This window comes from Musa acuminata, chromosome BXJ2-4, assembly GCF_036884655.1.
Source record: "Musa acuminata AAA Group cultivar baxijiao chromosome BXJ2-4, Cavendish_Baxijiao_AAA, whole genome shotgun sequence".
NCBI classification, from domain to species: domain Eukaryota; kingdom Viridiplantae; phylum Streptophyta; class Magnoliopsida; order Zingiberales; family Musaceae; genus Musa; species Musa acuminata.
This window is the reverse complement of record NC_088341.1, coordinates 9,877,553-9,899,777: the sequence shown is the minus strand read 5'-3', so window position 1 is coordinate 9,899,777 and position 22,225 is coordinate 9,877,553. Positions and strand designations below refer to the sequence as shown.

Genomic DNA, 22,225 nt, shown 5'->3' with positions numbered 1-22,225 from the left:
AATACAAAATAAAAGTAGATAATTGTCTCAGTATATTCCTTTCTTGTATTTTTTACACAAGAAACATCAAGATTCACATTTTGAACCCCATAAAGAAAAAAAAAAGAAAAGAAAATTTTGTGTAAAATGGAAAAAAAAAGGGGGGAAAAATGCACTTTATATTGCTTTTACATGTCTTAAGACAATATGCTATTAGTATGATGAAGTTTTCTGCTGCTGCTGCTGCGTCCTTCCAATTCACTGAGCTTCGCAAACACTCCGACCATCAGCGCCGTGTTATAAGTACACGCCTCCGTCTGCATGTGATTCCCTCTCGCGTCGCTGAACTCGTCTGTGTCGTCGGGGCCTCCTACCAGTGCTCCGACCAGCACGTTCGGGTTCTCACTCCGGCTGCCGTACCACTCGTCGTATCCCTGGGAGCAGCCGATGAACGACTTGTCTTCCTTGTACGAGACACTGGAAGCGGCCCTGTGGTGCACTCTCGTCGGGTACCTCGCTCCATGACCGACCAAGTAGCTGACCCCGGCCGGGTTGGCGCCCAGGATGTAGTCCACCTGGGACTTGGCGAAGGCCAGGAGGTCTCGAGAGCCCAAGGAACCCCGTGGGCAGTGCAGGCGTTGGTTGGAGGCGGCGAGGTAGTCGGAGTAGACGGTGAGAAGGAAGACGGCGCCCGCGACGTACTGCATGTTGTTCCAGTGGCGGACGAAGAGGAGGCCGGCGGGCGTGCGGTGGACGTTGGAGCCGTCCTCGCCGTTCATGTTGAGACAGGAGCACAAGTAGTGCTCAGCCTTTGACCTGTACTCCTCCAACACCGTCTTCTGCTCCGCTTGTAGATCCTTTCCTTTCTCCATCAACAACTGAGATACAGTATTATATACATATAATTCCTTTAAAAGAAGAAACTTTGATGTCAATTGGATTAAACTAGTAATCAATGATAATAATCTATCTATCTTTGGAACAAAGAGCCCAGACAAAATGTGTCAATTCCAAGTAGGTTGTGTGTCCATTTGGACAAACAAATTGAGAGATTAGCTCCATTATTTTCAGCAATGTCTCAGTCTAGAGAGAAAAAAGACTTCAGGTTAGCTATTCCTTCCTTTCTTCGTTTATAGCTGAGTTCTAACTCAGTATAAGGATCCAAAACTTGGGGTTGCTATTTCAACCCCTCCTTGCGTTTCAACCACTTCAGCTTTGGAAAGGCCTTCCACCAACCTCTCATGAACAGTTCCTAACTTGATGTTGAGGTCTTCCACCAACACAACAAAAGTTCCATATCCTGCCTAACACCATAGTCGGTGCTGCGTGGCCATGGTTGACCAAACTCACTGCCATGCGTCCTCCATAGAGATGAGGTTTGACCAATTTTGATCATGTATCAATTGTATATTTGAATCCATTGATAATTAGAACTGCAAATATAGTTTTCTAGTCAGGCGTCATATAGTTGGACACTTAGAAGCCAAACTTGTAGGACTCTGTTCATGCATCTTTCTTCCCCTCAATTCTCCACACCAAACATGTTGAGTTTATTGGATAGTGTTCATTTGGATAGAGAAAATTTATGCAAAGAAAACATTCATGCATTGGTGTTGGCATGATGCATATGATAGGGTGTTGCACTTAATATGCATGTATGTGGACAAATTCCATCACCTATCTCTGTCAATTTGCAGCATCTTTAGTTACTATATCACCATCAACATTTTATTATGAGGGGAAAAAGTCATATGATAAAATTATTGAATATATATATATATAGTCTTTTTCTTTTCTTTTCGAGAAGACTATTCTAAAAAGACTAGTAGAATTTTAGGATCAATGATTAAGGCAAAGTCAATTTGGATCAAAAAGAAGAAGAGAAATCTACCTTGGAAGCAAGAATCTGAAGACCAGCATATTTGATGTCCCAGCTGAATTCAGATATCGCCCATGTAGTTCCATTGAGCTCATCAGCATTCCGGATCACGTAATCCAAGTACTCCTCCCTCCCCGTCGCCCGGTGGAGCCACAGCGCCGCCCATAGCAGCTCGTCGGCGTAGCCGCTCACCGACGGATAGAAGCTCTTCGCGGCCGCCCCGATGCTGTCGTCGTACTTCCCCCTGTGCTCGTCGCCAAACGCGAACAACTGCAACGCCGACAGGTCGTGGATGAATCCTTGGGTTAGAAGAAGCTGAGATGGCCGGCTGCTCGATTGCACGAAGCGAACGAACCTCTTGAGCATGGTGCAGCAGGACGTGGGAGTAATGTGGGTTGATCCCCTGGAACACCATGGATGCAGCCGCCATTGCCGCTGCCGTCTCTCCTGCTACCTCCGATCCCGGATGCTCCGCATCGATCTTGTAAGCTTGTCTCGACGTTGTCATGTCCTCCGGCCTTTGCCAGCAGTAATGGTCGGTGTCACCATCTCCGACCTGATCCAAGAAGAAGATGATCGGATGTCCAACGCCATCTAAATCGAAGCTGTCGCAGGACGTGTCTGCGATGGCTACCTGAGCCCAGAAGACATTTGGCTGAGTGTGGGCTTTGATGAAGTAATCGGTCCCCCATTTTATGGCCTCCAACGCGTGCTTCAACTCTCCAGCCTCCGCGACACCGTCGCCATACTCCACCATGCTCCACGACAGCATCGTTATCGTGAAAGCCATCGGTAAACCGAACTTGACGTGGTCTCCGGCGTCGTAGTACCCTCCGACCAAGTCAACCTGCAAGCGAAAGCCTCGAGAAGATGAGCACGAGGAACGTGGACGGTGCGCAGACCGTCAAGCCTGCGAGCTGGGAAACACCGACCCCTTGTTCGAGGCCGTCGGTGAGGCCGGAGTTGCCGCGCCACGCGACGCGCTGGTCGTGAGGAAGGCGGCCGGAGCGCTGCGCCTCGAAGTAGAGCAGGCTCTTGGATAGCGCGTCCCGGTAGTCCGACGCAGCTCGAGAGGCAGGAGGAAAGCCGAGAAGAATAAGGATCAAGGGGACCCAAGGGATCGCAAATCCAGCAACATGCTTCTTTGAGATCCTCCTCCTGTCTTCTTCACCCTCCATCACCAAAGTCAAGTGAGGAGAGAGAAAAGAGAGAGGGAGGGAGATGAGTTCCTGTTGGAGTTTGGTTAGCTCCGTTAAGCTGATATCTCATAGCCTATATATCTTGGACGGTGTTCACCAACCTATAATTATAATCACATTGACTGGTGTGGCCAATACATGATTTCATGAAGGTCTCGATGACAGGAGACGAGAAAAATATTAAGTCAAAAAGAGTGCACACTTGTGAAGGCACGGAAATTTTCTGGTGACTAATACGAGACTTGGTTACGCCTAACGTGCCTAACACTATAAGAATAGCAGAGAAATAACACATGCATATCAACATCAAGCAGTGAAAAATCTTAGCTTAAGCTGCACCTCATTTACACTGACAACAATGAGGCTGTCACGTTTGGAACTCTGTCAATTCAACTGGGAACTGACAAATGGTTTGGTATCATCGCAAATTTTGAACTCCTACCATTAAATCCTTCTAAAAGCTTCTCTCCAGCAAACAGGGCAAAGTCCCATTTTAGCAGACAAGGAGGAGAAAAAAGTGACCACAAGCTCTCTCTGTCTCTCTCTCTCGAACGAACGAAGGAAGGAAGGGTGTGTTTAGTGCACGTTTCACAGTTTTATAGCAGGGATGGATGGCTTACCTGCTACGTTGCCGCTCTTGTTTGGCTTCTGCAACAAAGTATGAACTGATGAAAGGACTGAAGTATGTGCCGACCAAGACATTCTAGAACGGCAAGCAAGATGAGAAATATTATTCCAGTCTGATGCCTAACTTTGGCACTTGCAGAACATGGATTCGCTGCTGGAAAAGTCTCTTGATTCTATCGAGAGGCCCAGACGCCTACGGCAACTGCTCGCCATGGGAACTACTTAGATCATAAGGATTCAGACTTAGAACACCTCCAAAATGGAGGAAGAACATCTCGGTTTGATTGTGTTTTGACCTCGCAAGCGTATCAGTGGGGGTGTTTGATAGCAGCCAGGCAACAGACTTGAAAGTTCATAATGCTTTGTGATTGGCAAGATGACAAGTTTGCTCACCCGAACCATCTCAATCCATTGAATGCCTTTTACTTCTACCTGCAGTTGCACCTTTGAAGGCTGTCTCGAAAGGGACCTGTCATCTTCCTCCGAGAACACCATTTGCACAGAGGTCTGAGCCGAACCAACCCCGAAAGGCCAGGAAAAGAACTGAATACAACAAAATGCAATATAGATATTATGCAGAGATTTCAGGTGCATACATTGCAATATCCTGAACCACATCACATCACATAACGTTCTCAGATGCATATGTTTGGATCATCCGGCTCAACTACCATGGCAAGGAGCCAAGAAGATGGTTTCTTGGGTTCCTTTCAGCTTGATGGGTAAGGAATGTGATGCATAAACCATAGAAGATGCTTCTCCAAATCTGTGAGTTGACGCTTCTAACATATCTCTCACTTTGGTTATTCACACACCTGTCTTCCCTGGATTAGATCAAAAGTAGTTGTCGAGTTGCGTCGACTACATTCCCACTGGCCATGGCAGCAGACAGAAAAGTAGGATGACTGGACAACACTGATTGATGAGATAACTGATAGATTAATCTTATTAAACTTGAATTAGTAGTTTAAAAATATTTAAATTAAAGTTAATAAAAAATTATAAGTCACTAAATTGAAGTATTACAATCTCTTTCCATCTCTCTATATCCAATACTTAATATCATTTATCATGACTAGATCTATTGGTTTGATTAAACTAAACCTATAGTCTAAATTATGAGTGTAATTTAGTAATAATAGATCTATCTAACCACAAGTTCATACAAGTCTTCTTGGTATTTTTGATATGAACCACTATCACACTGACTCGTTGACTTCTGATCTCATTCTCATTGATGAAGCAATGAAAATATTGGCATTCAAAACAGCAATCACCAGTTGCCTGGAAGTTCCATAAGAATAGAGGTCACGTAGAGGAATCTAAAGTCCAGAATAGTGAAATAGATTGTGGTTAGAGGAGGACTTTTTTGTGCTAAAAGCTTACTCGAAACCAGTTCTAGTCAAATTAGGTACATGGCACTATTCCTGTTCCTCGAGCAGTCTCGTCGTAGGGAAGTACCATCACAAGATAGGACACACCCATCACATTGGCTGCATTAATTCTTTCATGTCTCATTCTTGAGTACGTGGAGAAGACGACCCGTTCCAACGTGCATGATACGTGTGCGTGCATGGATTGTCGTCAGCTTTGCATCAGCATGATGTCAAAAGAGTATCCCAAAGCATGAGTTCATCGTACCGTAACTATTCGTATAGCTTATTCTATGGCTAATTAATTTGGGCTTTGCAATAATGTCATAGATGTATAATTTGGAATTCATGGTTATCCGACCTTCCACATGCGCGCTCGTTTTAGTACGTGTTCCACACGCAACAGGCACACGCCCTCATCCAATCATCGTCTGCATGCTCTCCATCTCAGATTTAGCATTGGAAGAGGGGTTAATTATAGGTTAATCGTCCAATAAAGAAGGAAGAACGTTCTAATCCGATTCGAACCCGATGATGGACTGAAGAGTCCAGATATTATCTGATCTCTCGATGTGTTGCTGACTTTACAAAAGATCAAGATCGACGGTAGTATGACCCGATCCGATGCCTCAGCTAATACCCCACCCGTCCCCAATCGCAATGCTCGCCTCCCCCGTTTCGCATTCCGATGGAAGCTGAAGGGAAGAGAGAAAAGACGAGAGCGCGGTCGCCCGAACGATCCGCCGAGTTGCAGACTTCGTCGGGAAGCCTATCTTTCTCGTATTCTCCATACGGAAAGAAAGGCTGAACCGAAGCCGCTCTGCCTGCAGATTCCATACGGATTCGGCCGATGCCGGCCGCAATTCCAAAACGCCGGTGTCTTGGATCGTCCAATAACATTGCGCCGACAGTCGATGGCAGGCGAAGGGGCGGGGATCGGTGGGGGTTTCGGTCCGATCCCCGCTTTCGATGATGCCCAATGTCACACACAATGCTGTTTCCAATTCTTCCGATGCCTCGCCCGATTACAGTGAAGGTGGTTTCTACTTTGGTTCGGTCCCATTTTGTCCTCTTCCCCTCGTTCTTTAGTTGTTGATGCTTCTCATGTTCCTGAGTTGATCCTCCTGTTGTTTGATATGTAAAATTTAATTCTACTGACGCATCTTAATGTAACGATCGAGAAATTTACTTTATCTCCGAGTTTTGCTAATCGCAACTTGGTTAGAAACTTTGGGATGGACCACTGCTGATCATTCATTTTTTTTATTATTGAGGACAAATAAGGTTTTATTCACTGGATATTGTTGATTCATGTGGCATTTGATTTGTTCCTGCAGACCACTCAGTACAGCGGGGAATTTCCACAGAGAGATGATCAACCTGATTGCCAGGTATATTATTTTCACCATCAGCTAATTAATTTTCGCTTCAAGTGTACACGGAACATTGATTTTGACAAAATTATATCTTTTAACTCGTCGGGCGAGTTTCATGTGAATTACGAGAATGGAGTTTCTAATTAATCTGTAACAGAAAAGGAGATATTGTTCCTAATTATTGCAATTTCAAATATATTTTTTTACAAGCTTTCATATAACAAAATAGTAGAACTTTTTGCTGTTTGCAGCCTTTGATACATTGGACAAATTTGTCAAGTTTAGGTGAAAGCTGCATGCCCTCACACCGGTGACATCTGGTTGTGAGTGATAAAGTTAGTTAGTCCCGCATTGGTTGAGGAGTATAGGAACCAAGGGCTCATAAGTCCGCAAGGTCTCTCTTACCCTCAGTGGCGCATTTTGAAACTCATATGCTCCGAAAGGATAAAATCGTGTGGGTACGCCCATCGCCCAAAGCGGATAATTCCTCACGAGCCTACGGGCCGCACCAATGGCCGACCGACCAAATTGTCCCTTATCAGATTGGCGCTAGAAGGAGGGCTCGATGCCTACACCTCGGTCGAGCAAACTCGCTCTCGAGCCATGCACCTTGGTTATGAGCCCTTAGCTCCCATACGGGTGGGAGCACTGATAAGATCATTTAGTCCCACATTGGTTGAGGAGTATAGGAACCAATGGCTCATAAGTCCGTAAGATCTCCCTTACCCGTAAGATAAAACCAAGCGGGTACGCCCATCGCCCAAAGTGGATAATTCCTCACGAGCTTACGGGCTGCACTAATGGCAAATTGTCCCTTATCAGATTGGCACTAGAAGGAGGGTCCGATGCCTGCACCTTGGCCGAGCAAATTTGCTTCCGAGCCATGCACCCCGGTCATGAGCCCTTGGCTCCCCTACGGGAGGCAGCACTGATAAGGTCATTTAGTCCCACATTGGTTGTAGAGTATAGGAACCAAGAGCTCATAAGTCCGCAAGGTCTCCCTTATCCTCAGAGATGTCTTTTGGAGATTACATGCTCCGAAATGATAAAATCATGCGGGTACGCCCATCGCTTAAAACGGACAATTCCTCACGAGCCCACCAATGGCCGGCCGACCAAATTGTCCCTTATTACTGAGTATAGTGTTACACAAAGAATTCTGGGTATTGCAGTATTATTTTATTATGTCAAGCCAAGAATTATCTTAGACAAATATAATCTACCTTCAAGAGACATGTTAGTTTACTAGAAGGTTTTAACAATTTTATGAGTCAGGGTTTTTATCTTATATGTAATTGGCAATTATTTAAACTAGTTTACTATCATATATGTCATGGTTAAAGATAACTTTAACCATGCTCCGAAAGGACACAATCGTACTGGTACGCCCATTGTTCAAAGCGGACAATTCCTCACGAGCCTACGGGCCGCACCAATGATCGACCGACTAAATTGACCCTTATCACTGAGTATGGTGTTACACAAAGAATTCTGGGTGTTGCAATATTGTTTTATCGTATCAAGCCAAGAATTATCTTAGACAAATATGATCAGTCAGTAACTAGTCACCTTCAAGAGACTTGAAAGTTTTAACAATTTTATGAGTCAGGGTTTTTATCTTATATATAATTGGCAATTATTTGAACTAGTTTACTGCCATATATGTCATGGTTAAAGATTACTTTATGGTCGGATTGGATGATGTTTGGTAACAGAGTGTAGTGTTTCTAGATGATTAGGCTTGGCTTAGCACTTAGTTCGCATAGTATCCAATGGGTGTCCATGCTGTCAAGACATGGGCCGAGGACCTGATGATGATAGTCATTCCTAAGTCCTATGAAACGATTTAATAAATATGTTTCCAATAATTGTATCGAGTCATGAATGTTAGCTCATTCATTTGTCTATAGATGACTTGTTTATAAAAGCATACCTCAGAAACTTAATCTGAGACATGGCAACAAATCTTTATTTGTCCAACTGATTACTCAATATTAATGCCTTCCCCTTATATATCCATATCATTTTAATAAGAAAGATCTTCTTTTGATATGCCTTAATGAGGAAAATTTCGATATATGCTACTTAGAGAATGCCAAACGCTCTACACAGAAGAATTACCAAGTGTATGATAAATGGTTTGACCTGTAACTGGCACTTACTTGAATGTGTTATGTTCTAACCCTTTAGCATGCAGTAGGAATGACAATATTTTGCTTGTTGTCATTATTATCATAATCTTCTGACTTGATATTGAGTCAAGCTAAGAAGCACGTTAACTATTAAGAAACTTAATCTTGATATTTTATTCGAATTATTATATTTGCAGTTTATTCAAATTATTATAACAATTTAACCAAAGGCAATAAAAAACTCAGATTAAAAAAAAAAAGAGTACTAATATTTTAACAGTTTGATAAAAATAAAAAAACCAAATTTTAAAAATGAATTAAATAAATAAAATAAGTTAATAATATGTTAACAATTTATTTAAAATAAAAAACTAAAAAATTAATAATCAAAGACAAGTGTTTTTAGTAGTAAAAAAAGCTAAACAAAGTTAGTATACCTTGTGACACAGTATTGATGGGGGTAATAATAATGACGGGACACGAACTAACGTCACCTGCTCCCGGGTGACATCTCTTGGGTCATGCAGACCGAGGAGCTACGGGGGGGGGTCGTTTGCCTCGATCTAACCTGACAGCACCTGGTCGAAGCAGACCAAAACACCAACCGAGGCATGTCGCCATCCTGCAGGAGCCTGGTCCTTCACGCCACGCCAATGACGGTGTCAGACGTTATCCAAGGTACGACCCTACTCCCTGCAAGCGTGCACATCAGAAAACGTTGACCTTCCCTATAAAAACCCTCGCGTTCGGAACAAGGAAGGGAAAAAGAGAAACAAACCCCTGAGATTGTCAATTGACTTGATCGTCGGAGGGGTCGGGCCGAGCTCTCCCGACCCGACCTATGTGCAGGTACAAAGACGGAGTGCCTCCCACCGAACACCCAGGCGACGAGTCCCCTCACGGAGAAAACAATGACCCCATCGAGATCGGACCACCGCGGTCAGCTACCTCAGCAGCCTCAAGGGTCGTTCAGGAAGATCTCCAATCATTCGGACTCGAACCCAGCCGTGTTGGCCCGAGGGCACGGCGTAAAGATGTTGACACTAATAGTTTAGCGCTAGAAGGAGGGCCGAATGTCGAGGGATTGGCAGATCGACCTAGACGAACCCACAGCTGAGGGGTCACACCTGATCGGGGCTCTGGAGGAATGCCCCTCGCATGGTGAACCCCTAGCTAAGCACCCCGCCACGACCTCAGAGCGCTATTAGCGGTTATTCAACGACCCGGGCTTGTCGCCGCCCGAAGGCGCCCCAACCAACCCGTCGCTCGTATCGCCCGAGGCCTTTCAGGACCTCACTCAACAAGTCCGAGCTCTGACTGGGATGGTGCAGACCATTATCCCGTTCATTTCTCATCCGGCACACCCACCTACGATCCAACCACTGCGGCAACAAGAGCCGCCCGTTCAGGCTCACATGGTACCCCCGGAGCTCCCTGCGTTGCCTCAGGTTCGACTGGCCCCGCTCGAAGATCGAGCAATGGGAAACCCGAGCGCCTGCCCAGAGCCCAAGGTGTTATCTTCAGACTCAACAGGCTCCCTGTGAGCACAGCTGCGTTTCGTTAACCAATGACTCGACGAAGTGCAGAGGGAGGTTCGTAAGTCAAACGAAGAGCTCGGGGAGGACGGGCACCGGGGGTCTCCGTTCACGCTTGAGATACAAGATCAGTCAGTCCCCCCAAACTTCCGGCTCCCATCTCTCGATGCATACAACGGCGCCACCGACTCGGCGGACCATATAGTCGCCTTCCGTGCCCAGATGGCGCTGTACGGTGTTGAATCTCATATTTTGATGATGAAACCACTTGATATATATTTATGATTTAATCTGCATTTTGAGTGATGCGGGATGCTTCGATCAGGATGAGACAATTAAAGCAGGAAAAATCATATTGTGCTGGATGAACATGCCAGAAGATTGGACGTCGGGCCGGTGGATCAGTCGACGTATCAACAGAAGGCTTCGGGCCGTGGACTTGGGCATTGGGCCAAGAAGAGCGGGTATTGTGTCAAGGATATCGGAGTTGCAGAGTTAACTGGCCGATTGGGCAATAGGCCGCAGGAGAGGACGATGCGCCGAAGAATCGGACGAAGCGTCGAGGGACCAATGACATGCCGGACAACTTGGTTAATTACGTAGGATTAATTGTCTCGATCAAAGTTTTGTTTTACATGTCTAGGATTAACTACGATGGAAGTAAGACATGCAACAGGAGTTACGCCGGAGTTAAGACTATGATCACGTTGGGGGTTCGAGAGTTCGATAGAAGTCCGGACGGTCGTCGGAGGTTCTGCGGGAATAAATCTGAGAAGTCCAGGAGCTTGCCAAAGAAGCTCATCAGAACTTGCCAAGTGAATCGTTGCAAGTCCAGGAGTTTGCCGGAAGTCCACCGGAGCATCGCTGAAGGTTCATCGGAAGTTCGCCGGAAGAAGCGATTGACGCACCGGAGCAAGTTGCAGTAAATGTCTTAAGAAATATCATAGTTAGCATGTAAATTAAGTTTGGAATGAGAGGTGATCTCATTAACTTAATCTGGGGGTAATTGGGCCCTTGATAGACCCAAATTGGGTCGAATGGATCAACCCATTCGAACCAGAATTCCTGCTAGGCGGTGGCACTGCCAGGGTCGGCGGTGGCACCGCCCAAGAGTTGGTCTCCCAGGAAAGCTGGGCGATGCAACTACCCAGGTCAGGCGGTGGCACCGCTTGGGCTCAGTCTCCGAGCGAGACTGGGTGGTGTAACCGCCCCTGTCAGGCGGTGGCACCGCCAGGACCCTTTTGAGCTCCAAATTCAAACCAATTTGGGGCCTATATAAACCCCACCCTTTCCTGCATGAAAGGGCAACCAAAAGCACCGAAAATCCAATCTTACTCTGTGATTTTTAGAGCTCAAAAGTGTTATAAAGGCTAGAAGTTTTCCTCCCTCTTTTCTTCCAAGTTTTGATCCTTCAAGAGAGAAGAGAAAAGTTTGTAAGGGTTGTCTCCTAAGCTCGTCAAAAGGAGTGAAACTGTAAAAGGGTGGTTGGCCTTCGCCTATTGAAGGAAGGCCTCTAGTGGACGTCGGTGACCTCATCGGAGGAGGAAGCCAAAAGTGGATGTAGGTCAAGATTGACCGAACCATTCTAAATCTCGGTTTGCATTTACTTTTTGTTCTCTATCTTAACTGCAAACTGCCTCCATAGCTTTACTTTAACTGCACTTTATCTAATCGAAGTTAAAGCAACTTCCGAATTGGCTCTCCCTACCCGACCTGTGTGCAGGTACAAAGACGGAGTGCCTCCCACCGAACACCCAAGCGAGGGGTCCCCTCACGGAGAAAACAATGACCTCGTCGAGATCAGACCACCATGGTCGGCTATCTCAGCAGCCTCAAGGGTCATTCAGGAAGATCTTCAATCATTCGGACCCGAACCCAGCCGTGTTGGCCCGAGGCCACGGCGCAAAGATGTTGACATTAATAAGTACGACCGAGGAAGAAGCTTTGCCAGACATTGGTGAAGTCGTCGAAGGCTCAAGGGTGCACGACAGTCTCCGGGTCTTTTATAGGTGGGGCGTTCGGGGCCGAGGGCTCAACGATAACCCGACGACAGTGGGTGAAAGATGGAGGAGCGCTTGGGTGAACAACTCGAGAGCTTGGGATGATCGTTAAGTCGCTCGTAGGTGGAGCGCTTTGCAATAGAGATGTATTGGCAGAGGCCACACATGCGATGTATTTGCAGAGGCCACACATGCGATGTATTTGCAGAGGCCACACATGAAGGGTTCACAATTCGAGTTCATCCCACAAGGATCATAATGCAATAGAGATGTCACCAGGAGGCGACATGGTGCAGCGAATCGTGGTGGAACAGTTCGTGGCAATGCGATACACACGACATAGTCCCGCGAGGGACTAGATCATACGGAGGTATAATCGGGAGCTACTGGAAGCTCCACTTCGGTGAACAACACGACGGTAAGAAGGGCTATGGATTCAAGGAGTGAAGGCCATGGTACCGCAGAGGCGGGTCTTCCGTGCGTGCATCGAATTTTGCATCGGATGAAAGCCTTGGTCATCAGCATATGGGGGCTGTGTTCCACCAATGAAAAAAGTTTGAATACAAGTACCAATAAGTCCCATGGGAGGGACTTGATCATGCAGAGGTATGATCGAAGCAACTGGAGAGTTGGACTGCTCCAGAGCCCATATTCGCTTAAGGGAGCCCGACAAGTCAGAGGACAAAGTCGAGTAAGCGAACGTTGCTACTAAGGAAGCTAAGGAGAACAGAATCGGTGCAAACCCTACAACGTGGTGACAGAGGCCATACATGGGAGTTGCAGTCTGTCTTTCCATCGACCAAAGGGAGCTTCTTGGATAATACAGAGGTGTTGAAGCAGGGGGTCGAAAGGGGCAAGGAAGCGATGACGAATCCAGAGGGACTTAGCTACCCAGAATCAAGCATCAGTTAGAATGGAGGTGGACTCAGAGGAGTGCCACAGAGACATATCTACTGATCGTGAAGAAAAGGGATGCAGATGCGAGGCGACGGATAGTAGAGCCATGGGCATGGCAGTGCCATGGTACCGCAGAGGCGGGACTTCCGTGAAAGTCATTGATCCCTTGCTCTCATGGAGGGAGAGCGCTTGGTCGTGAAAGGGGCCGAGGAGGTAGAGCATGCAGAGGCAAACTCCAAGTATCGAGATAAGGCTGAAGGGCAGAGACCAAGAAACTTCGTAAGACCGGTGTTAACAAGCTTCTCATCATGATAGCCGAAAGTGAAGGACTTCGGGTCAGGCAAGAGTGCATGACTAAGGAACGAAGCAGGCAGTACGCGGTGCTGTACCTTTGCTACTCAGTGGAGTAGGCGACAGGGTTGATAGAGAAGACGGAACAATCCCAGAGGTGACCAAACCTATGAGAGAATTACTCTAAGTTGGGGTGAAAACTTCCTGCATTCTAGAAGTTCGATGGCATTGAGAAGGTGAATCATAGTAACTTACTTAATGCAAGGAGTGCAAACACTTCAAGTGCTTCAGAAGTGTGAGCAAAGAGCAGGCGAAGACTAGTAACTAGCTCGATGCATAAAGTACAACCTCGAGGAGGCGAGCGAAGTCAAGTAACCTTTGCCTTCTCAACCCTTAAGAGAATAGGCGAAACCGAGTACCCTAATTCTCGTATCTATCCAGCAGAGGAGCTATGCAGAAGTTCAAAGACCCTTCGAAGATAATGAAAGACAATAGTTGTCAAATCCTCACCAACGGTGATCAGTGCTACTGAGAGTAGATTGTCCACTTCATTTCCCAACGAAATGTCAATCGAAAGCGGAAGTGATGCGAACCTACTTAGATGTGACAACTAAGTGAAAGAAGAGTCAATGAGCAAATTTTGTGGAGGAAGGACCTAAAACTTTAGAAGTTTGCGAGACGATGCTCATTAAAGCTCCAACAAGCATCCACCCAGTTCAAGCAACATAAGGCATTTAAGAGACTGGCGTAGTAAGGATGGTCTTTTCCTTCATCTAAAGGATCCGCAAGAACCAACAGGGATCAACACAACTCAGCCAACCACACACTAGAGTCAGAGTCATTGGCGAGTTGAAGCAGCATGGCGGATCAAAGGTTCGACTACTCAAAAGCAACAACGGAGAGCAACTGGGAGCCAGGAGGCGCATTGCAGCTGGAGTAGAAGATTGAAGACTCAGCAAAGGCGAGGAGTTGCAGTGTCGACAAAGGCTTCGACGAGGACGTCGAAGGAATAAGTGGGGAAGAATGTCATGGACAAACTTCTAAACAGGATGTTTGATGTAATGCTTATGTATGTCCGTGTCTTTTGGTATGTTCATGCTTTGTATAGCATGTAGAGGGATGGCCGAAGGCTTAATAGTCCCATTTTAGTTAGGTTGGTGGCTGCTTTAGGCTTGTAAATAAATGTTGTGTCATGTGGACACGTATGAGAGATTCTCGGTCTATAATGGACCATTTTACCCTTTGTTGTGCAACTGTTCAGAGCTTGTAAAGTCTGTTTGTAATTTACATTGTCTATGAAGTGTTTTCGGAGATGTTTGCTTGTGGATCCCGAATGAGGCATTTTCTCTAACTCGTTCTCTCTTTTGTGGGTCCTAAGGGACATGTGAGACTTCGGGGAGGCTGACCTTTGCGGACAGACACGCAAGGGTGCCGCACGACTTAGGCAAAACCAGCTAAGTTCGTGACAGAATGGTGGTGGTCCAGGGGGCACTCAGGTTCGAGGCAGAGCCTGTCTCTTCTACAAGTGGGGTGGGGGTAGAGATTTCACTGGTGGTGACGAAGAAGGTAAGCCAAACTTGTGAGGACGAAGGGCTCCTCCGCACGAGAGCATCGAGTCCGACATGTGAACGTCATATCCAACAAATTAAAAATAAAAAAAGGACACATTACCATGTTGGTGATGAATCCATGTCCGACACATGTCGAACACAGTATTTCCTGCCCAAACCAGCGTGTTTGTGCTTCCCAGGCGTCAAGATTCCTCGTAGGCGTATTTCCATCATCCAGAAATTCATTAACAATGAATAATGGAAAATCAAATGTCTGAAATAATATGGATCAAACACATTAGTGAAGCCTATGTAGATGGAGGATGCCTTGGAAGTTAAGATCAAGTTATTTGCTCTTTGTTACTGCAATTATCAAATGTCACAAATCCATCAAAATATGATCTTATGTACCACACAGTTGATCTTTCATTATGTTGTTATCAGAGAAAATTGTGGAAGGGTTTAGGACAATGGAAAGGACATTGAACCTTCCTCGCCCTTGCTTTGTCTAACTTTAGATTACTGTCAATCTTCTTGTATAGTTTCTTCATTTGCTTTTTACAAACCACTCTCGTTTTCTTTGTTCTTTTTTCTTTCTCGTCTTCTGAAGGAGTCTTTAATCGATATAATTTACCTGAATTTAACCATTTTTTTTTTGCTTTTACTAACTAGTCTAGCTTAGCATACCACTACACTTACTACCACTTTCTCGGTTTTAATCCCCCTACTTCATTTATGCATCATTCCTGGGATTTTCTATATTTCAGTATGTGCATTGTCTCCTCTTTTTGACGCCTTGAAGTTTGGAACTTCCTTCTTATAATGCATCAGATAGCATTTGCTTGGCGGACTCTGGACTTATGTAGTATTCTGGTTTATGTTTTAACTATCCTCGCAGTTCTTCCTGAAAGCACGAACATGCAAAGTGGAGCAACATGTAAATATCATCATCCGTTAGACAAACAAGATGCATGAGTGGTTTGGTTGGATGCTTTTGGTCTACCTATACAAATAATTTCTGTCACTTGTTCCCACTCTCATATGGTTCATTTGTTTGTTTCCAGGATGAGAAATCATGTGCCTACTACATGAGAACTGGATCTTGTAAATATAGAGTTGCCTGCAAGTTCAATCATCTCCGGCATGCCACAGAACTGACTTCCCTGTTGCAGGATCCTCAGCCAATTTATATTCTGGTCTTAGGACACCAGCATCAGGGCTATCAGTAATTGAAGTTTCACCATGGTGTTCACCAATAATTCTTTACATGTTCAGTGAACATATGCAAGATCTCCCAGCTTGCTTATCTTTGGTTCTTCCAACCACCCAAGGATAGATGCCCGTGCAGCAGGGTGGGACACATTCATGGTTAGTATATATTCTTTACGACTAAATGTGAAAATCTGTAGATCAGCTATATCATTTTGGTATTTCATAAATGCATACAAACCTAAGTTACCTGTTGCCTCTTTTATTGGTTTCATACTTTCATATTGGTGATACATTTGTACATATGATCATGATGCACCAAATTCCTAGTTGCATAAACAACATGCTCTGCTAAATGATATTTCTTAAGTGTTTAAGTTTCAGAAATTCTCTTTAATTTACAGAACTCAGGTGCTAGTGTCAATTCCTTTTCCATAGCACGTTTTCCATGCATTTTCATTGATTAGATGCTTCTCCATCCCACTTTATGTTTGCTTTTAGGGGCGAGAGAAGAAGCGGTTTCAAGATCAAAAGCACACTGTGTTGGTGTAAACGACTTCCAGCCGTGGTCTCGGGGCCGTCGCGGCTTAGTTCGAGTCCAGATGATAGGGGATCTCCCTGGGACGTTTCCCGAGACTGCTGAGGCGGCCGATTGCATTGGTCCGATCGGGACGGGGTCGCCGTTTCCACCAGGAGAGGACCCCCCGCGCTTTTAGTGGATGACCTCCGCCTTCGCACCTGCACAAAGGTCGGGTCAGGGAGCTCGATCCGACCCCTCCGACGATCAAATTAGTGGATAGTCGTAGGGGGTTTCTTTAGCTAAGTTATGTGTGTTCTCCTCCCTCCCTCCTCTCGGAGCGCGAGGGTTTTTATAGTGAGAATTATTGTTGCCTGATGTGTTGGCCCGCAGGGAGCAGGACCGTACTTCTGGTAGCGTCTAACGTTGCCGTTGGCGTGGCGTGAGGGATCGAACCTGAACAGGGCGTTAATGCGCCTTGGTAGGTATTCTGGTCCACGTTGACCAGATGCCTCATCAAGTCAGCTGATGTCACGTGAGCCTTTATCGCAATTATTACCATCATCACACTAAGCACTAAAGGCAAAGGCTGACTAAGCACAAGAATAAGCAAGGGCAACTAAGTGTTATTAAAGCTTGTTCCTCTGCTCTTGGTACTGAATGATCCCGTGATATCAGATTGATTAAGAGAAAGGAAATAGCTGACAATTATCTAATAAGGATTTGGATTTCAATTTCACTTTAGAAAGAGAAAATAGTGGTGGCAAGAAATGGGGAAGCCAGAAAGGTTGAGTTGTTGGGAAGGAATAAAGTAGGCGGTAGCAAAGACTTGGTATCGAAGAAGTCTGTCGTTCCACCCTGAACAAATCACAGGGAAATGGTGGCTTTTAGTTTTGTGTGAGATAAAGCTTATTTCAGTGTTTCAAATGAAGTGCACAAATTCTTACCTCTAGAAGAAATTTAGTCATATTGTTGTAAGACAACTTATCCTTGTTATAGTTCGCATGAACATTGTGAGAATTGAATTCTCTCGATTTTTCTTGTTCATGTTAGTTATTAGAAATAAATTCAACTGAATCCGTATTCTGTATATATTCCAGGCTCATTTGCTAGTTGTTATAACAAGGATTGAGGACAGATGGATGCAGAAGATATATTAAGATTGCCTATTGAGGAGATCAAGGTAACCCTCTTCTCCTCAAGTTGTACTATTAAAGACTTAAGGATGATATGATACATCTCTTTACTTGTTGACGAATGAACTATTAGATGGAAAATGACACCCAAGATGGAAACAAATGAGTCTCCATAGAGAAATGACACTATAGATGGAAACAGATGAATCAGTAAAAAGGAAAATAACACGAAACAAATGAATCGCTCTTCTTCCATTTGTTGTGTGCTTTGGATGATATAAACACCATTGAATCATAGGGAAGCATTCCTGTTTATTTCTTGGAGAATAAGGTAAGAAAATATACAATGGTTTTGATATTACTTCTTTCTGAGCAATGTGGTATGTTTGTACTACCAGTTAGCATTTCTTTTGTATATTATATTAAAATTTGCTGCAGTATCTCATTGTTTTTGCTCGTTTCATTAGAAATTTGATTAAGAATGATTGGGAAGATTGACCTCTTCACAGTTGCAGAATTTATATCATATGAACCATTATATACACCATAAAGAAATAAATTTGAGGCTTAGGATAAATCTAATCTAGAGATTTCCCTAAAATTAAACTGAATAGTAAATTCATGAAACATGGTTACAAAATAACAAAAGGAAAAAAAATAGGTCAATATCTAGAAAGAATACATGCTTGTTTGTCTTACTGGGATGTGATTATGCAGAATAAGAATTTGAAAGTTAATTGAACTCAAAATTTCTGCTTGGGTCAATATGATGTAGAGATCCTTGATTTAATTATAATAGTACGAGTATGTACTCATCTACAGAAGATGTCATAAGTGATCTGATGGCAAAAGTCATTTAGAGACTCCACTCATAATATTAAAAGATTATGTAAAATTAGTTTCTATTTTATGGAATATAATGTTAGAATATGTGGCCCTTTTTATAATTGAATAAGATAGAATAACTAATTGGGTTCCGTTGTGATATTTTAGCCAATATAGACTAAGTCCACTACGGAACGATTCCTCGGAGATATTCCTAGGGGTTGAGGGTGTGTTAGTGTATTAGAGCGTTATAACGTTGACACGTATAGACGCATCTCTCCGTTGAGGAATTCAGTTATTCTCCTCGACTCTCTCCCCAAAACCCTCTCCCCAAAATCCATCAATCTAACTCCCTGTAGATTCCGCAGCGCAATCGGATTAATAAGATCTCTGAACGGATGGTATCAAAAGGTACGCATCGTATAATTAGATCTATGTATTGAATTTCAATCCTGGCATATAGGTTAATTCCGTATAATTGATTTAGCATAATTACATATTTTTATGCTTACATATAATTGATCAATGAAGGTTCTTTCCATATAATGGGGATGTCCACAATTGTGAGTTTACTGCTTATCTTCTTTGCTACAGGCATGTGTATGTCTTTAAGATGATCCTGGCTTTGTTTCAGTGGGGCAACACCTCCATCCTAGAAACCAACCTGGTGGAGGATCTTGGTGCTCCACTTGCATGAATCTGAGCCCTTCTCATCACTTCCACCTACCGCATTCCACTAACTCCATCATCCATCTCTTTCCCCCACCTCATTTAAACCACCCCCTCACGCCATTCATTGCCTTGATGTACAGTCCACGGTTACCCAGCGCCATAGGTTTCAGGCCTGGTGTTTTCTTAAAGCTTACTCCCCCACCATAGAACTTCACTTCTTCTAATTCTTCTTCTTCCACCTAGGGAACATGGGCAGCCTCAAGACGGAGAAGACGGTCACCGGATGGGCTGCAAGAGATTCCAGTGGGATCTTATCTCCCTACAGCTACACCTTAAGGTTTGTTAATACACCCTAAACTTGCTGATACTGTGGGAACCACGTCTTGTTTACTGTAACTGTGGTGATCAAAACCAGGAAGACTGGACCAGAAGATGTGGTGATCAAGGTGCTCTTCTGTGGTGTCTGCCACACTGATCTCCACCAGACCAAGAATGACCTCGGCATGTCCAAGTATCCCATGGTTCCTGGGTATTATCCATCGTCTATAACTACACATCATCTTTTTCTCTCCATGTCTTTGTTATATATATATTGAGTTGGCGGATGATTTCTGTGAAGGCATGAGGTGGTGGGGGAGGTGGTGGAGGTGGGGGCGGAGGTGAGCAAGTTCGAGGTGGCCGACACAGTTGGGGCCGGCGTGATCGTCGGCTGCTGCCGCGAGTGCGCGCCGTGCAAGGCCGACACCGAGCAGTACTGCAGCAGGAAGATCTGGTCCTACAACGACGTGTACACCGACGGCAAGCCCACCCAGGGCGGATTCGCCTCCGCCATGGTGGTGGATCAGAAGTCAGTAAACTACTACATCTCTTCCCTTCCCACTGTCCTCTCACGGTTACTTCACGTCAACAAATGAATGAAGCCAACCACTAATAATAGACAGCTCAGACGATAATAGATGCTTTTTCGTGTACGTACATATAAGATTGGTGAGAAAAGAAAGGCAATAGTTTGATGCGTGACCTATCAAAAGATAGTACCGATTCTTCTTCGTCCATTCAAAATAAAATAAAATAAAATCCTATCTCCGATGTTTTTATATATATATATATATAGTGTCCAAATATTACTCTGGACATATCTCTAACCATGGATATATATGAATTTATATATTAATGATTTTTTGAAGTATCTAGATGGCTATTAACTCTGATTTTGCCCCTGTATAGTTAAAAGTGTGTCACGTTTTAGATTTTACTTTTCCATCGAGAAAATAGCTTTTATATTTTGATATATAAGTGTGAAATGCTATGGGATAAAAATAATTATTTTTATTAAAATATATATATATATATTTTTATGTAAAATTAATTTAATAATATTTAGAAGGATTAAAGTTTATTTTAGTCCATGTGGTTTTGCTATGGACTGGTCTTTATGGTTTTGTCATGTATAAAATAATTTTTATATTTTAAAAAATATAGTATATAAGTTTTTTTTTGAGTTAACAGATATTTGACTCATAATAAATTATTAATATAATAATATATATAATTTAAATTTAAAAATAATTAAAATTTATGATTTACTCATATTTAAAATAAATTTTATATTTTTAAAATATAGTAAATAAATTTCTTCCATTAAGTTTGAGTTAATTGAGAATTATGTGATCTGTTAACTCATAATAAACTGTTAATATAGTTTTCTTCAAATTTAAGTTCAACAAATTGGTATGTATATGATTTTGATGATTTTAATTTTTCAAGGTACTGAGTGGGTAGTTAATATGATATTGGATCCTATGATTGAAAGCGTTAAAATCATATGCATATAATTTGATTCTATTCATGTTTGTGCTGCCATCGGATGATCTCCAGGTTCTTGGTGAAGATTCCTCCAGGCTTGGCGCCTGAGCAAGCCGCTCCCCTGTTGTGTGCAGGGCTGACGGTCTACAGCCCCATGAAGCACTTCGGGCTTATGGAGACCGGGCTGAGGGCCGGAGTTCTGGGCCTGGGCGGCGTCGGCCACATGGGGGTCAAGTTCGCCAAGGCCATGGGCCACCACGTCACCGTCATCAGCTCCTCCGACAAGAAACGCGCCGAGGCCGTCCACCACCTCGGCGCCGACTCCTACCTCGTCAGCTCTGACGAGGCCGGCATGGCCGCCGCCGCCGACACCCTCGACTACATCATCGACACCGTACCGGCGTTCCATCCGCTGGAGCCCTACCTCTCGCTGCTCAAACTGAACGGCAAGCTCATCCTCTTGGGCGTCATCAACCAGCCACTGCAGTTCCTCAGCCCCATGGTGATGCTGGGTAACCTGCATACTGCCACCACTGCCACCAGTTGATGTGTACCGCCCGGACAGCTTCCTTAATTCTTTTGGTGCAGGGAGGAAGTCGATCACCGGGAGCTTCATAGGGAGCATGCAGGAGACTCGAGAGATGCTGGAGTTCTGCGAGGCCAAGGGGGTGACCTCCATGATCGAGGTGGTGAAGATGGATTACGCGAACGATGCCTTCAAGAGACTGGAGCGCAACGACGTGAGATATCGCTTCGTCATCGATGTGGCCGGCAGCAATCTCGACCCTTGAGCAAGTCCTGCTGCCGTATCTTATGTCTTCCTCCTTCCGGTGGAAGTATAAGTTGAGAACCATTGCAAGACCAGTCAGTCCGATTTGTGCTTTGTGATATGGGGTGTGTGTGTGTGTGTGTGGCTGTCGTACAAGATTGTCATATGTGACAAGTATATTTTACTAGCATCTCATCTAACGTTTGCAATTATCTTTTGGAGTATATGATCATGTAGTAAACTGCTAAAAGGTCAAACCTTGTGAGGTCTATCTCAAACGAACAATTTCTTGTGGTTTGAAAAGTCAATATCAAGTGATGTCTACTTTGGGTTTGAATAAAAGACCTTAAATTGGTTCTGTTTTGCAAATTTCAAACCGGTTCAAATTGATTTGAATATTCTTTAAAATTTTAATCATAAATATCATTTTTTATATTTTAAAAAAATAATAAT

The 22,225-nt window shown here is 44.2% G+C and overlaps 2 protein-coding genes and 1 long non-coding RNA gene across 4 annotated transcripts; 2 read left to right on the top strand and 1 right to left on the bottom strand.

Annotated features, from left to right (window-relative positions):
- Positions 1–30: 30 nt before the first annotated feature.
- On the bottom strand, positions 31–3,611 carry LOC135609001 (endoglucanase 11-like). The gene is made up of 5 exons (XM_065102092.1): positions 2,791–3,611; positions 2,493–2,705; positions 2,214–2,414; positions 1,871–2,128; positions 31–857 (listed from the first exon to the last, which is right to left on the bottom strand). The coding sequence occupies exons 1-5, from the start codon at positions 3,034–3,036 to the stop codon at positions 177–179; spliced, it is 1,599 nt and encodes a 532-aa protein (XP_064958164.1). The 5' UTR covers positions 3,037–3,611; the 3' UTR covers positions 31–176.
- A 1,993-nt stretch (positions 3,612–5,604) lies between these two features.
- On the top strand, positions 5,605–16,198 carry LOC135609000 (uncharacterized). Its single transcript, XR_010485657.1, has 3 exons — positions 5,605–6,093; positions 6,395–6,448; positions 15,737–16,198. It is a non-coding gene; the product is annotated as an uncharacterized LOC135609000 (long non-coding RNA).
- A 2,944-nt stretch (positions 16,199–19,142) lies between these two features.
- Positions 19,143–21,984, top strand: LOC135609931 (cinnamyl alcohol dehydrogenase 2-like). Of its 2 annotated transcripts, XM_065103748.1 has the most exons (6): positions 19,143–19,360; positions 19,441–19,534; positions 19,613–19,726; positions 19,817–20,044; positions 21,076–21,515; positions 21,592–21,984. In XM_065103748.1, exons 1-6 carry the CDS (start codon positions 19,219–19,221, stop codon positions 21,792–21,794), a joined length of 1,221 nt encoding a protein of 406 aa, XP_064959820.1. In that variant the 5' UTR covers positions 19,143–19,218; the 3' UTR covers positions 21,795–21,984. The 2 variants fall into 2 exon arrangements, with proteins under 2 accessions (XP_064959820.1, XP_064959821.1); XM_065103749.1 differs by having other exon boundaries at positions 19,322–19,534.
- Positions 21,985–22,225: the final 241 nt, after the last annotated feature.